At 37.0% G+C, this 15,479-nt stretch overlaps 2 protein-coding genes across 2 annotated transcripts; both read right to left on the bottom strand.

Annotated features, from left to right (window-relative positions):
- Positions 1-819: 819 nt before the first annotated feature.
- Positions 820-6,582, bottom strand: LOC131356005 (complement factor H-like). Its single transcript, XM_058394716.1, has 11 exons — positions 6,425-6,582; positions 5,362-5,544; positions 4,918-5,094; positions 4,656-4,835; positions 3,434-3,610; positions 2,916-3,095; positions 2,207-2,263; positions 1,957-2,118; positions 1,711-1,869; positions 1,076-1,095; positions 820-935 (listed from the first exon to the last, which is right to left on the bottom strand). Exons 1-10 carry the CDS (start codon positions 6,474-6,476, stop codon positions 1,091-1,093), a joined length of 1,332 nt encoding a protein of 443 aa, XP_058250699.1. The 5' UTR covers positions 6,477-6,582; the 3' UTR covers positions 820-935; positions 1,076-1,090.
- Positions 6,583-7,673: 1,091 nt separating this feature from the next.
- LOC131355633 (complement factor H-like) lies at positions 7,674-12,796 on the bottom strand. Its single transcript, XM_058394040.1, has 7 exons — positions 12,680-12,796; positions 12,045-12,218; positions 10,612-10,782; positions 9,493-9,654; positions 9,226-9,372; positions 8,004-8,017; positions 7,674-7,885 (listed from the first exon to the last, which is right to left on the bottom strand). Exons 1-7 carry the CDS (start codon positions 12,729-12,731, stop codon positions 7,883-7,885), a joined length of 723 nt encoding a protein of 240 aa, XP_058250023.1. The 5' UTR covers positions 12,732-12,796; the 3' UTR covers positions 7,674-7,882.
- Between the last annotated feature and the right edge of the window lie 2,683 nt (positions 12,797-15,479).

Here is a 15,479-nt window from a genome sequence, read left to right as displayed (position 1 = left end):
CAGCTTGAATTTCGGGTTATAAACATACAGACAGAGCAATAAAAGAGCTGCAAGTTGAAAAGAGAAGGATTTAGACACCAGACATTTTTAGACATTTTTTTTTTTTTAAAAAAAAAAGCTAAATAGCTTAGCAATATTGTGTAACACTACACTCCTTTAACAGTTCTTTGGTTTTCCGTGAAACTTTAACGTTGAACTTAACAACTGGTTTCCTGTCAGAATGGAGGCTAGTGTTAAACAAACCTTTTTTTCTCCTTCGAAATTTATTTATTTATTTATTTATTTATTTATTTAACTCTTTTTTTCTTTTGAAATATACAAGTGCTGTATCTGGTGTTTTGTCTTTTTATAGTGATCCTTTTTCAATCCCACAATAAGGTAGTTTTTCCTAAAGCGTATGTATGAGTGATTAACACAGTGTCAGATTCCATTGTTTATAACTGCACTGTAATTATCTTCTTGAAAGCTGCCCAAGGTAAGATTCAGGGTTCCATCTTATAACCAATGGTCAAACGAATGCACCCTCCCACTGCAAACCCAGGCGTCGCACTCGTTTATAACGGCTCTGATAAAACACTGACTGGAATTATGCTTAACAACCTCTTTACAATCTTGCAGAGTGACCTGGAGAGGTCTCTTCTTTCTTATGGACCATAAAAAAATGAGGTTTAATCGCTCATGGTTTTGTCAGGTGTCTTTATCCTGTCAGCGCGGCGGAGCTGTCTTTCTGTTCAATCTCGTGAATGACGTCTCTGTTTGTTATGGGAGCAATGAGTCTTTCTGTCTGTCTGTCTGTCGGTAGCAATAAGGAAACGCAACTCCACGAGTGATATGCTTTTATTTTGGTTAAAAAGCATGTAAGAAGAAAGATTTCTGATCAACAGCAGCAGCTCTGCAGGTGTCGGTTTGTCCGATCGAGCCGTCGATACAGATCACTGTGAAAACAAGCACAACACAATACATCTGAGTATTAACACTGCAGCACAGACAGTCCTAATCTACTGATACACTTATTATTCTGGATTAACTGCATTCAGTTTTTAGGCATAATGAATATAGGTGTTTATGAACTTACCTGGCTTTAGCCTTGTTAACCTATAAACGAAATAAACAGCCATCAGAGATCATCTCAATAAAATCCACCAACTATTTATCCTTAATCAAGTTTTTTTTAATTGATCAAATAAACCTTGTTGAGCATAATAATAACCACAGGACCTTATATCAATTCTGGATGCTGATTTGTCAGAGGATGTTTTGTAACATTTTGTATGAGAGAATTTATTATTTAAAAACATACACTAACAGAGTAAAAATGATTTTTTTGAAAGGAGAGCTATGGAAGGAGTATCCAGTGTCGGTGTACACCTTTCATGTCTTATTGAGTTTAAGACAGTTTTTTGTAGCTGCTATAATGGATATAAAATCAGGAACAAATGTGTTTCATGGGCAACATGTTGGAAACATTAAATATGACTATAAAGGAATAAAAATATGAAGTCTGGTTTTTAATAGTTAAAAATGCACTAGCTGGTAAGAGGTGATATTATCAAATCTGGGTTAGTCTTCATTAAGGAATATTTTCCTATAACAACATGACACTGAGGGTTTTAATACCTTAGTTAATAACGGTGCGGAAAAAAGGATAAACACATGTAAGTAGAGAAACTGAGATATTTTCTGTCTGGATAAAGCATAGGATATACTTACATCTATGATTATAGGTTGCTTGTCCATTAATGCACTGGACAGTTAAACTATATGTATAATAATATGAGGAAGGACAGTGAAAAGTCTTTTTTTCACCCTCCGGCACATATTCATCAGAGTAACTAGAATGAATGCGGCTCTTGTCCACTTTACACGGTGCTGAGAAAATTCAAAACAGTAATGAAAGATTTAGAAATGCTGCAGAAATCTGTCTTCATTTATTTAATGTGTGTAATTAATACTCACGTTTGCACACTGGGAGATCCGTCCACTCTCCAGAAACACATCTTACTATTTCAGGTCCCGCTCGTTTATATAATACCTTACACTGAAATCGTAATTCCGTTCCACTTGGTAACTCTGTGAAATCTCCATTTTCAATAAGGGGTTGAGGTCCGCAATCACGGACTGAAATCAGAGACACTTTGTGAGATTAAAGGAATAATAGTGACGCAGAACCAGAGAAAGCTGTGAGTGAATCTGTGGTTATTGTTACCAGGTAAAAATGTCTCTCTGTTCTCAGAACCCCCAGCAGAACCCCCAGTCGTGGCACCTGAAAGAGTTCATCAGTCTTCTATAAAAATCACCCAGTAGAGTTTAGAGAGTGACTTTCAGTTCCACCCAGCAACACTGTTTCAGATGTTTACTCACGGGATCGAGCTGACCTCCCACAGAGTTCCATTCAAAATTCCTTTGTTTTATTTATTTTACATTTTTAACTCATCAAGCTTTCAATCCATCTACACCAATTAGGCATAACATTATGACCACCTGCCTAACAGCCCTGACCCGGCGAGGCATGGACTCCATTTTCCTGCTTCTAACACATCAACTTTGAGGACAAAATGTTGACTTGCTGCCTAATATATCCCACCCACTAACAGGTGCCATGATGAGGAGATACTCAGTCTTATTCATTTCATCATCTCACTGGTCACAATGTTATACCTGATCGGTGTGTGCATTCATTCAATATTAAAAGCAACATTCGTGTGACGTATCAAAACACTCGGTACAATAAGGAGAACTATGTTACATGTATTCTGGTGACGTCACATGAACCCACTAGCCTTCAAAATCATGTGTCTCTATTTAATCAGGTGTGTAAGGTTTTCCTGTGAAATAATTTTAATTATTTTTCAAAATTTTTATCTTGAATATTTCTGTGTTTATAAAGAAGTCAGGTTTGCAATGAGAACACTTACGTTTACACACGGGCAGGTTCCATTGTCCATCTGTACAAACTGCATAGGCACTTTGTTCAAACTCATAGCCGCGGTCACATTGAAACCTTACAGAGGTTCTTGTAGCGTAGCTCTCTGCTAAACGTTCTGCAGGACTGCCGTGTGAGATACGTGGAGCTTTACACACCACCGCACTTCGAGCTAAAAACAGAGCGTTTATACGTGGCTTTAATTTAGAATGTTTTTATTTACTTGTGCACACATGGAGTCATTAACTTCTGATCATTTTACTAAATAGAATGTAAAAAACATTATCTGTTGTTTTTTGTTTTCTTTTTCTGGTTGATAAATCTACGTCTTCCATCTAACTAGAATAAAACACAACCAGTCCAGACTGATGGGAAAATCACTGGTGAAGGATTTCCAGTGAAATGATTTTATCTTTAGATAATATAGGTAATCACATTGGTAATATAAGTAATATAGCTATAGATAAGATAATCACCACGTTGTTCAGTGTTTAAAAAGCGGACACTTACGTCTACACACTGGCAGATTCCAGGTTCCAGTTTCTTCACACACCGCATAATCCGTGTTTACAAACTCATAGCTGGTGCGGCACTGAAATTGAACCCTGTCTCCAATGTTATAGGAGTCTTTCAATGTTCTGCCAGGTTTGCTGTTTTGCACTTCTGGTTTACCACACGTTATTCTTTCTGGGGGGAAAAAACAGTTCTTATTTTAATCTGATGGTCAAGGACTTGTCGAGACTGAACATCAATAATAAATTCACAAACTGTTATCATGTTAAATCCAAGTGTCAGACTTGGGTCATTCTGCTCAGGCAATGGAACTGACTACAGCTGATCTGTAAACCGCATTAAATCATCATCAGGGAATAAAAACCACATTTATGCCGAACTTCATTATCTTTGACCAAATCTCTAGTTTGGTTAAATTATAAATAAAACAGATTTTAGACCACAGCACTACTGCTGAGTTTTGGATTCTGATTGGTCAGAAGGTTTGTATTAAACCTCGTAATGAAATACATTTCAGCTTGTTATACAAAATCTTAAAAACCTTATCACCTTAATTGACATGTTCACTTAGACCTCTGACAAGTTGGTGCTTTAACAGTCAGAGTGGTAAAGAGGTCACTTTATTCTGTCGCTATGAACTTGTATTTTTCCCCCCCAAAATGAAGTGGAAATATACTGTGGTGTATTGACAGTAAAACACTTTTGACACAAGGGAGCGACTTTGAGAGATTTGGGCTCTAGCCAACTCTTTGTATGACCTAATTCATTTACATGCCATTACGTACACCAGCCTGTCTCGTTTTATTGCTATATTGCTATAATATAACAGAGAAAAAGGGAATGGGAGGAAACAAAAGACATCTGATCATACTTCTTTTCCCCAACATTTTCAAATACGTGTCTCACAAGCTTGTGAACCCATGAGGGTTTAATGCTGATATTTCAGGGGTATGTGTAAGTTAACAGTGTTTGTGGAGTAGAGTTACAGTGTGACCCACACCTATAACATGGGACATCTTTTGGTTTTAGTGAAATTGTACAAGTAAACGAGTCTGTTTTTTTTCTTAAATCATTGTCAAGCAATTAAACTCTCCAGCCATTATTATTATTTTGCCACTGCTAGCAAATCAAGACAATTGAACAGATGTAAACGTGTGTAAAATGTTTTAGAACCAGACTCAACCAGAAAAAGTGCAGTAGCAGTGTGTGAAAATCTTACCACATTTAATCTCAGGGTACCACCTCGTATCCGTGCAAGTGGTATAACTGTAACTGTATGGCTTGTATCCTTTTGCACAAACATAAGGAAGCTGGTCGCCGTGCTCGAAAGCATCATGGTAAGGTTTTGTGATGATCGCGTTGTTAACACGGGCAGGGGGATCACAAGAGTAAAGGTTTTCTGTCAAATAAAAACCTTTCTTTTATAACAGCACCATGTTGTTTAGAAACGTGAATCACATTAGAAACGAGGGGATAGTTACTTCGGCACACTGGCAACTCCCAACCTCCATCTACACACTTTGCTTGATATTTTCTTGCCTGAAACTCATAGCCTTTGTTGCATCTAAAAGCAACGGTGGCATGAAGAGGGTAGGATGATGCCAACTGTTGTGTAGGCTGGGCGTTTGGCACGTGCGGGGTAATACACCAAGTGTTATCTAGAACAACAATCAAACCATATTATTACACCATTCACTTATTATATACCTTGTAATATTTATATACCTTTTTATTTCTTCTTCTCGTTTTACATCTCGTCCTGAATAACAGTGTAAATGTTATGTACACTGATGTGCGTGAGCCATGTAGCAGGTCAGTGTTACAGTAACAGGTGAACACATGATTAGAAGAACACACTAACAAGCAGGATATCGATATCAGAAAGGAATATTAATGATGATGATATTTGTTGGTAAATTACTCACCAATACACTGAGGGGTGTGTGACCATGTGCCAGAATTGCATGTTATCCGTCCCCACCATGTTTCCAGTGCAGGTTTCAGGCCCGAGTCACAGCCATACGAAATAGTAACGCCGTGTTTGTAAATCTCCTTGTGTGGAACGAAAAAGCCTTTCTCAAGAGCCGGACGCTGACAGTTTTCTTGTCCTTGAAATGAAATGGGAAAAAAATATAATTTGCCACTCATTCCACTGTATATACAGTAGTGTAAGTTACAAAACATGTAGTGAAAATAATGTTTGTGAATATAAAAACGGCTCTTGTAGTCTCACCCCCGGGCCAGGACAGGTAGGTGGAGCATACAGAGGGGTGGGAGGGGTGTACTGAGGGGATAGGAGGGGCATAGTGAGGGTATAGGAGGGGTGTCCTGAGGGGTGGGAGGGGCATGCAGGGACACTAGCTAATTGTCAGTCCCAGTGAGTGAGGCGTGGCCTCAATGAGTGTCCGTCACAGTGAAGGAGGCATGGCCTCAATGAGTGTCCGTCACAGTAAAGGAGGCGTGGCCTCAATGAGTGTCCATCCTGTTATTATCTAGAATATACAGTGTTTTTTTTATTTTATTTTTTAAATCATATTACATTGTCTTTTTATATATTTACATTCATATATATATAAATAAAGACATAAAGACAATGTAACACCTGACATACATATATAAAATATTATATTAGATAGAAGCTCAATAATTAAAATGGGAAAGAGGCCACGGTAACCGGTCATTTATGAAGTACACTTTGATACTCACGCTTAAAGCTAACAACTTTCTACAAGTCACATTGCATTATCCTGAAAAGGCTCTAAATTGTAATTTCAAATGATCTTAAATAGATCTCAAATGGATATTCTAACCAAGATTTCTCATGTTAATTTGCAAAAAGCTTTTCAGCAGATCGTTATATGAGATACATTTCATATATATATATATATATATATATATATATATATACATCTTAAAACATCTCTGTGTATATGATCAACTAGTTTATTACCATTTTAACAGAAATACAACCGTGTTTGATTTTCTTACCCTTCACAGCCCGGCATAACCAAACAGATAAAGCCAGTATAATAACCCTCATCTTCTCTGTTGTTCTTCACCACAGACCACAGTGTAAAAACCTTCAGATTGCTTTATTTATTAGCAGCGTTAATGATTTACCTTTCTGCCTCCCTTTACCAGAAACCATGACTAGTGCAGTGTTTTGTCAATGTGGATTTCGTAACTCCAAACACTGAGCTGCCAAATCAAAGAAAAAGAGAACTGAGTGAAATTCTGAGCTTTGTTATATTTATTTTTAATCTTCCTGCAGGGTTATTCTGCTCATATTTAAACTCCTGCTCGAGAAAGCACATGGTTAAAATCTCCAAACCTTCTGATATGGCGAAAAACAAAATTTCAGAGTTCATGTTTTTGTCCCTTCTGCTGGTCAGGATTCTATTAACCTCTACCTGGAGTTCAGAAGCGAGCCTTTTCCTCTCACCGTACACCTGTACATCACATCGTCCTTCAATTCATGATTTGTCAGAAGACGTCGATTTAGCATTTACAAACGCTAATACGTTTTCATTTCTTTGGTAACAGATCAGTCACATGAACAGATTAAAATCTGTAAGATGTTTATGGAAGGAGTTTTAATAGTGGTATTTGTCTAGGTTAGCGGTCAAGCCGTAACTTTAAATTTTTTTTTTTTTTAGTTTTGGATTCTCAGGAAAATGACCCCCTTTTTTAAACTTCAAGTAAGGACTGGTTAGAAAACACATGCTTTAAAATGCCAGAATTGAAGATAAACTGAAATAATTATTAGGGGAAGTAAAAGCTGATGAGAACCATCCTCAAAGCCTGATGCTGCCACCACCGTGCTTCACAGTAGGTTTGATGATGGATGCAAATGCAGTTTGGAATTGTATTAAAACTGACATAACGTGAAGCAGTCTGAAAACACAGACAGGCAAAAGACACTTTCTATTTGTGTAAAGCAATATGTATTTTGGAAACTCCTATCCTCGCTCCCTTAACGGTGTATACAAAGTTCAGCCTTTTAATCATTCACTAAAAATCAATTGAACACACAGAGCAGTTCATACAGCGTTCAGCCATCTTCAACCCTTCTCATAAAGTGGTACGTTAGGTTAGACTGTCTAAATTTTTTAACGGTTTTGACAGAGGAAATAACGAGGCAGAAATATCCCTAATCATAAGATTTATTGCTTTCTAAAGATCTTCAGATCTGCTTTACTTTTTTATGTAACACTCCACCATCATCACACAGGAGCCATTTTATATTTTATGTTTGTTTTTATTCGATTATTAGTGCTCCAGATTTACATTCCTCCTTTACATTCCACTCTAGTTACCAGACATTAACAGCTGATTAATAAGTCAGGAGTAAAACGAGTTAATCCTCCAACAGAGTCAAGCTGAAAGACGTTTTCTTCTTTTCAGCTCTGCAGGTGTCGGTTTGTCCGATCGAGCCGTCGATACAGATCACTGTCATAACAAGCACAACACAATACATCTGAGTATTAACACTGCAGCACAGACAGTCCTAATCTACTGATACACTTATTAATCTTTATTAACTGGATAGAGGTGTTTATGAACTTACCTGGCCGTCGAGACCTACAAACAAAATAAACAGCCATCAGAGACCATATCAATAAAATCCACCAAATATTCATCTTTAATCAACCTTGTGAGCCTTGTTGAGCATAATAATAACCACAGGTCCATATATCAATTCTGGATGCTGAGGGTGTTGAAACATTTTTGTATGGATGTATTTATTATTTAAAAACGTACACTAACACAGTAAAAATAAAGTGTTCTGAAAGGAGAGCTATGGAGTCTCCAGTGTCGGTGTAAAAGTTTAAGAAAATTTCCTGTAGCTGCTATAATGGAATTAAAAACAGGAACAAATGTGTTTCATGGGCAACATGTTGGAAACATTAAATATTATGGTGGCCGAGAAGTGCAAAATAAAATAAATCCAAAAACACAAGGACAAATCAGACAAACCGGTATGTAGGTTACATAAAGGTCACATAAAGGTAGGTATAATTTGCAAATAGAATTCCTACCGCTGATTGGACAAGACATCTGTCACTCAGGATATACAGGAAGTAGGAAATTGTGTATCTAACTTTATTTCTTGTACATGTGTGGAGAAAATAACAAAAATTTATCTTTATAAGAAAATGGAGTTCATTCAGCGCTACTTTGAGGAAGGACGTTCATATGGCATGATTTTGGATATACTGATAGTGTATCATGGCGTAAAGATTAGTTTACGATCTCTAAAAACACACCAGGAATGTTCAGAAGACCAAACTATTCCAGATTAAAGGATGTAAGGAGCGCTATAAGAGCAGAGCTGTGTTCATACACACACCGATCCACTTTCTACTGCTGCAGATACTGCTGGACTTCCTGTAGATCCTGAGTGACCCATGTCTCGTTCAATCAGAGGGAAGAATTCCATTCACTAACTATACCTACCTGAATCGTGTCTGAACCTCTGTCTGAATCATCAAACAAATTTTTGGATATGTTATTGTGTTTTGCATTTATTTGCCAATTTAAATATGACTATAAAGGGATAAAAAAAAATATAAAGTATTATTATTTTTAATAGTTAGAAATATACTAGATGGTATGAAGTGATATTATCGACTCTGAGTTCGTCTTCATTAAGGATTATTTTTCTGTAACAGCATGACACTGAGGGTTTTAATACCTTAGATAATAACTGTGCAGAAATAAATGATAAACACATGCGTAAGTAGAGAAACTGAGATATTTTGTCAGGATAACACATAGAATATACTTACAATGACTATAGATTACTTGACCATTAGTGCACTGGACATTTATCTTAGAATGTCCTGAAGGACAGTTCAAAATCTTTCTTTGACCCTCCAGCACATATTCATCAGGATCACTAGAACTAATGCGGCTCTTGTCCACTTTACACGGTGCTGAAACAGTAATGAACCATTTAGAAATACTGCAGAATTCTGTCTTCATTTGTTTAATGTGTTAATTAATACTTTAATTAATTAACACATACTTTGTTTAATGTGTTAATTAATACTCACGTTTACACACTGGGAGCTCCGTCCACCCTCCGGAAGCACATTTCACTGTTTCAGGTCCCACTCGTTTATATAATTCTTTACAATTAACTCGTAATTCTGTTCCAGTTGGTAACTCGGTGAAATCTCCATTTTCAATGTGGGGTTGAGCGCCACAATCACGGACTGAAATCAGAGACACTTTGTTAAACAGGAGGAAGTTAGTAAGCATCCACTTTCAAATGTCCTTAACGCATTCTTTCTGGCTATATATGTTAGCATAAAGAACTTGAAATGTATTTAAATGTATATCTTTTTGTAATAGGTTTATAGGTTTTGTTATGACGCCTGGATTATAACTAGAAATAAATGCAACACCTCCTCTGCCAATTAGGCAAGGTTTATGTATATAATTTTGTCTGGGCAGACTAGCTACATAGTTGTTCGGTTTAATCCACTTTCCTGTTGAACACAGAACATTAAACTCCTGATCAGTAATAATTCCACTGGTGCTTTAGATATAAGAGATCTAATGTTTAACAGCCTTAGCTCATATCAAAGGTTCTGGCTGTGCATTCACTGTGATCTAGTTTTATGCTAATCAGATTTCTAGAACAAATGTTTTGAGTTTTCTACATTTTTGTTTAGCTCGGGGAACAGACACAGTCTCTATGTTGTGAACCCTGGGTGATGACTTATTGTAGCTAGCAGAAGGTTAAATTAGCCTTCTTGCCTGCTTCATGGCCCTGGCTCTGGATTGTCACCGATTAACTAGACCTGCTCTAAGACACCCAGCCGTCCATGTCATATAACAGAAAACATGATTCATGAGACCAGCCCACTTTCTTCTATAGTTCCATAGTTAGTTCTGATGCTCACATGGGCATTATAGGAGCTTTTACTCGGGGACATCAGACAGCATGGTCACTCTGACCAGTCTGCAGCTACTCGAACTTCACTTCACCTTTCAGTGGTTTTAATGTCAGGTCTGTGTATATTTCTGCTGATTTAAATTTTGTCCATTGATTACTAAATGGATTAAAACCAGCAGAACCACAACTAACACTATGTCTTGTCTGCTTGGTAACCAGGAATATTGACAGCGTGCTGCTCAGGAATATTAGTTCCAGTGAGGACACTTACCTTCACACACCGGCAGCCTCCAGATTCCATCGTCACAGAGGGCGTAAGATGTTCCTTCAAACCCATGGCCGCGGTCACATACAAATTTAACAGTGTCTCCACCTGCATAGGATGATTCTAAATCTTTTTCAGGTTTGCCGTTTTCCACATGTGGAGCAGCACATGTTGCATCTAGATCCAGAAACAAGGAAACAAGAATCTTTACTCAAACTCAAATAAAATGGTGAATATTATATAGTACATTATTTTATTTATTGTATATTCACTACATACACTATGCTACATGTATCCAGCAGTACCCTCAGAGGCCAAGTAGTCAATACTTATACATACACCAAGGCAATACGTCAATTCTTATACATAAACTAGGCTTCAGTGACAGGTTGCTGTCACTGCCCTGCTCCACTGACGGACTGAGGAGGTCGTTCCGCCCCCATGCCATGCGACTCTTTAATTCACTCGGGGTGGGAAAAGTCAGTGCTGACACTACTCTCTGACCTGGACTGTACAATAAACTACACACTACGCACAATACACTCTGGTTTGCACAGAACTCTTCAATACACTGAGATTTGCACAGGACTCAAACACACAGTTTTTGCACATAAACGGTTTTTGCACATCACCTCACCAGGTCTGTAACTTTAAACTCTTGTTTTTTGCACATTACTTATCTTGTATTCCTCTAATCTCTGTATTTAGTATTTTTTATTTTTTTGCTATATTTTGTTAAATTGTGTAATATTTTGTTATTGTTGTACCCTTAAATTCAGGTATTTTTTGTTATATTTCTTATTTTGTCTATTACCTGTGCTTGTGGATACTGCTGGAAGCTGTAAATTTCCCTTTGGGATGAATGAAGTATCTATCTCTCTATCTATGAACATTATGGCTCAGGCCATCATGTTCCTCGGGAAGATAAGTTTCTGTGTTCTGCTTCCTTTCTAGCAGAGCTAGCATGACTTTTCTCATTTACATCTTTTTGCAGGTTGCCCCTTAGCCAGAGTAACTTACATTTTATACAAGTGAGCAATTAAGCATTAAAGGCCTTGCTCAGAGGGCCAGCAGTGGCAGCTTGGTGGACCTGGGATTTGAACTCACAACCTTCCAAGTAGTAGTCCAGCACCTTGACTACTAAGCTACCAACTCCTATGACTACAGTAGCTTTTCTGTGGGATTGGAACAAAAGGACCAACAGGCACCCAATAAGCCTGTCACTGGGTCACCGGTTCACCTTCGTTGGATGATCTTGGTAGGTACTACTAGCCCCTGCATACTAAGAAGACCTGCTGTTTTGGAGATGCTCTGACCCAGTCATCTAACAAGTGCAATTTGGTCCTTGTTGACTCTCTCGAATTCTTTAAGCTTGCTCATTTTTCCAGAGTGCTGCTCAGCCATAATAGTCCTTAATAGTTTGTAATGAGGAGACTTACTTTTGCACACCGGCAGCCACCAAGTTCCATCATCACAAACTGCATAATGTGTTCCTTCAAACCCATAGCCGCGGTCACATACAAATGTAACAGCTTCTCCAGAACTATAGAAGTTCTTTAAATCACTCGTCGGCTGGGCGTTAGGCACACTTGGAGAAACACATGGATTTATTCCTAGAACAACAAACAGAAGAACACTTGTTTATTTATTTATTTATTTGCAGACATGGTGCAATTTACTTAATTCTCTAAATCTATTAAATTCCTATTATATTTCCTTTTTTTCTATTCCATAAGTAATTGGCACGCAGCATGCTAAGGATTCCTGCTGGAAAAAAAGAAAGATAACAGGGTGAATATTCTTTTGGATTGTCAGTGTTATTTTTGAAAACTCTGTCAGTGATGATGGTTGATGTGAACTTTAGCTGAATCTGCTGGACGTATCTGCATTGCAATGCTGACACACAACTGGTTGATTTTAGATAATTACATGAACACATGAACACCAGATTGTGTTTCTATTAAAGTGTCCAGTGAGCATATCATTTCCAGCAAGACTTGAACATTACAGTTAGTTTTACCAGAAAATCTTTCCCAGAAATTGGGTAGAATTACTGAAAGTGAACAGCTCTTACCCCTCACAGCCAGACATGAGCAGATTAAAAATACAAGGAGGATGATCTTCATCTTCTTCTCTGTTGCTCTTCTTCTTCCACAGAATGCAGCAGAAAATCTTCAGATTAACGGATATATGAATGCAAAAACAAGCTGCGTTAATGATTTACCCTTCAGCCTTCCTTTACCAGAAACCAGCAATCGTTTCATCACTCCAAACACTGGCGTACCAAATAATAAAAAACAAACAAATATAGTGTTACGACTAAGATTTATTGCATGCCTACATAATAACATGAGAAGTATCACAGTGTGCCCTGGACACTTTAATAGGAACAACTGCACCACAACAGGCAATGTTTTTTTCTGTCTTTTGCCTCCAAATCTGCTTAATCTTAGTTTTTTTTGTACTGTCAAAGTTCAATCTTTTAATCATTCTCTAGAAATCAATTGAACATACGGATGACTGACTGATAGGAAAATCAACAGTGTTTTAGTCAACGGGCCAATTTACAGCTGAGGCCAAAATTTTTGAGAATGACACAAATATTAAATTTTCAGGCTGCTGCCTCAGTTTTTATGATGGCAATTTGCATATACTTCAGAATGCTCTGAAGAGTGATCAGATGAATTGCAATTAATTGCCAAGTCCCTCTTTGCCATGAAAATGAACGTGATCCCAAAAAGAACTCTTTCAGGGCAGCAAAAAGAAAATGTAAGGTTTAATCTGCCAAAATTGAAGAGACTTTGAAATGACTAATTATTAGGGGAAGTAAAAGCTGATGAGAACCATCCTCAAAGCCTGATGCTGCCACCACCGTGCTTCACAGTAGGTTTGATGATGGATGCAAATGCAGTTTGGAATTGTATTAAAACCGACAAAACGTGAAGCAGTCTCAAAACACAGACAGGCAAAAGACACTTTCTATTTGTGTAAAGCAATATATGTTTTTAAAACTCCTGTCCTTGCTCTATAAATGGTATAATCAAGGCTTTTAATCATTCACTAAAAATCAGTTGAATGCACAGAATTCAGCCGTCTTCAACCCTTCTCTTAAAATAGCAGCCACCATCAGTGCTCATTGTTTATCAGTAATCAGGGTGAAAATTGATAAAAGTCGCTATCAAATTATTATTTGTAGTTCAAATTGAATGTAAATACATTGGTTAGAAAGCTAATAAAATTCCCTGATATAAAATAAAATCTGATATAAATATAAAAAAAATTGCTTTTTGTTAAGTTGACCATCTGCCCATGTAATTACCAGTGACGTGTTTGTTTTGCAACATCCTGTGTATTGCAATTTCTGTGTGAAGCGCGTGTGTTTTGAGGTTAAATGCGAACTATTTTGGGTTTATGAACACAGATAAGGTGACATATATGAATTGTGTGAATAAATACAGTTTCTATATATTTCATTGTCTGTACCACTTATCTGATCTATCCTCAGGTCACGGGGATCTCAGGCGTCATTGGGCATCAAGGCAGGATACACCCTGAATGGAGTGCCAACCCATCGCAAGGCACACACACACACTCATTCACTCACGCAATCACACACTACGGGCAAATTAGAGACTCCAATCAGCCTGGTAGCATGTCTTTGGACTGTGGGAGGAAACTGGAGCACCCAGAGGAAACACACCAAGCATGTGGAGAACATGCAAACTCCACACACACAGTGAGAGGGATTGAGACTCGAACCCAGGACGTTGGAGGTGTGGGGCGAATGTGCTTCTGAGAAATTAGTTCCCAAAATCTGCCCAAAGTATTTGTGCTTCCTGATCAGTGACAGCCAAAACAGATATATATTCTGAAAATAGAAATTACGACCTTTGTGAAAATTATTTTTAGAAACGGATGCTTTGCAACCACGATTCCTGATCTTTTGACCCTGCATGGTGCCTCCGATTAGCAAGAGAGTTGAGACAGCATTTTGTGTGAGCTACTTCTCCGACATAGGTGATAAATCCATTTGTTGAATCGGGGAAATGTTTTCAATTATTTCATGAGAGAATACTAATTCAAAGTATTCTGTAAGAAAACATTTTTGAAATATATGCAATTATTTTGCATATATATCCACTATTAGATAGTACTTTTTTTTTTTTTTTAAATGAAATGAAGTAGGGCTCGATTGTAGCAGGTGTGGTTTTTTTTTGACACCTTCTCTGCAAATATTTTCCAGATTGTGTTTTATAGCAAATTGAAGAAAACAGTGAAAAAAAGTAAAGCCAGAATTCCTTCTTGCCTCACGATCCCAGAATGTCTGAATTCTGGAAGTCAGTGGTTTTTCAATGACCATGTGGAATATCAGGAACGTTTTACAACACACATATATATTATATATATATATACACACATATATATATATATATATATTTTTTAAATCTACAACAGTTATGAAGTGAAACCTTAAAAAGTGTCTTTGTAATGCCAAAATCTGACAACTTGAGTGTTTTTTTTTTTTTTTAAATAATGACAAGTCATATAATTTACTTGATATATACTCACTGTAACTTTGAATATCTGATGCCAAATACATAACTACATTGATTTATTAAAATATTTTAGCTATAAAAAGTATTTACAATATTTTACAAGACATTTTTATTAATTTTTTATGTGATGTGATGTCGTACATGTTGACAATGGTCTAGATGAGTTGATAGTTGTTTGTGAAAATAAAAAATAAAACGTACTTTCAACATCACTTGTATATAGTGGTTGTATGTTAAAAATTTAAATTCTAAAGAAAAAGAAATTCCATTGGGATGCAAAGTTTGAAGGGATTTTAAAAAGAAATTTAAAGGCATTTT

This window comes from Hemibagrus wyckioides, linkage group LG07 (assembly GCF_019097595.1).
Source record: "Hemibagrus wyckioides isolate EC202008001 linkage group LG07, SWU_Hwy_1.0, whole genome shotgun sequence".
NCBI classification, from domain to species: domain Eukaryota; kingdom Metazoa; phylum Chordata; class Actinopteri; order Siluriformes; family Bagridae; genus Hemibagrus; species Hemibagrus wyckioides.
Note: the sequence above shows the minus strand (reverse complement) of the source record. Positions and strands in the feature narration are given on the sequence as shown.

What these genes read in the sequence shown, in the direction of transcription:
- LOC131356005 (XM_058394716.1), bottom strand. Translation starts at nt 6,476, where the DNA reads ATGAGGGTTATTATACTGGCTTTATCTGTTTGGTTATGCCGGGCTGTG. An exon ending in GTACCCTGAGATTAAATGTG is followed by an intron (nt 3,611 to 4,655) that starts GTAAGATTTTCA and finishes TTTTCCCCCCAG; the next exon opens with AAAGAATAACGTGTGGTAAA. An exon ending in GGATCTCCCAGTGTGCAAAC is followed by an intron (nt 1,870 to 1,956) that starts GTGAGTATTAAT and finishes GAATTTTCTCAG; the next exon opens with CACCGTGTAAAGTGGACAAG.
- LOC131355633 (XM_058394040.1), bottom strand. Translation starts at nt 12,731, where the DNA reads ATGAAGATCATCCTCCTTGTATTTTTAATCTGCTCATGTCTGGCTGTG. An exon ending in CTCATGTCTGGCTGTGAGGG is followed by an intron (nt 12,219 to 12,679) that starts GTAAGAGCTGTT and finishes TTGTTGTTCTAG; the next exon opens with GAATAAATCCATGTGTTTCT. An exon ending in GTGGCTGCCGGTGTGCAAAA is followed by an intron (nt 10,783 to 12,044) that starts GTAAGTCTCCTC and finishes TTCTGGATCTAG; the next exon opens with ATGCAACATGTGCTGCTCCA.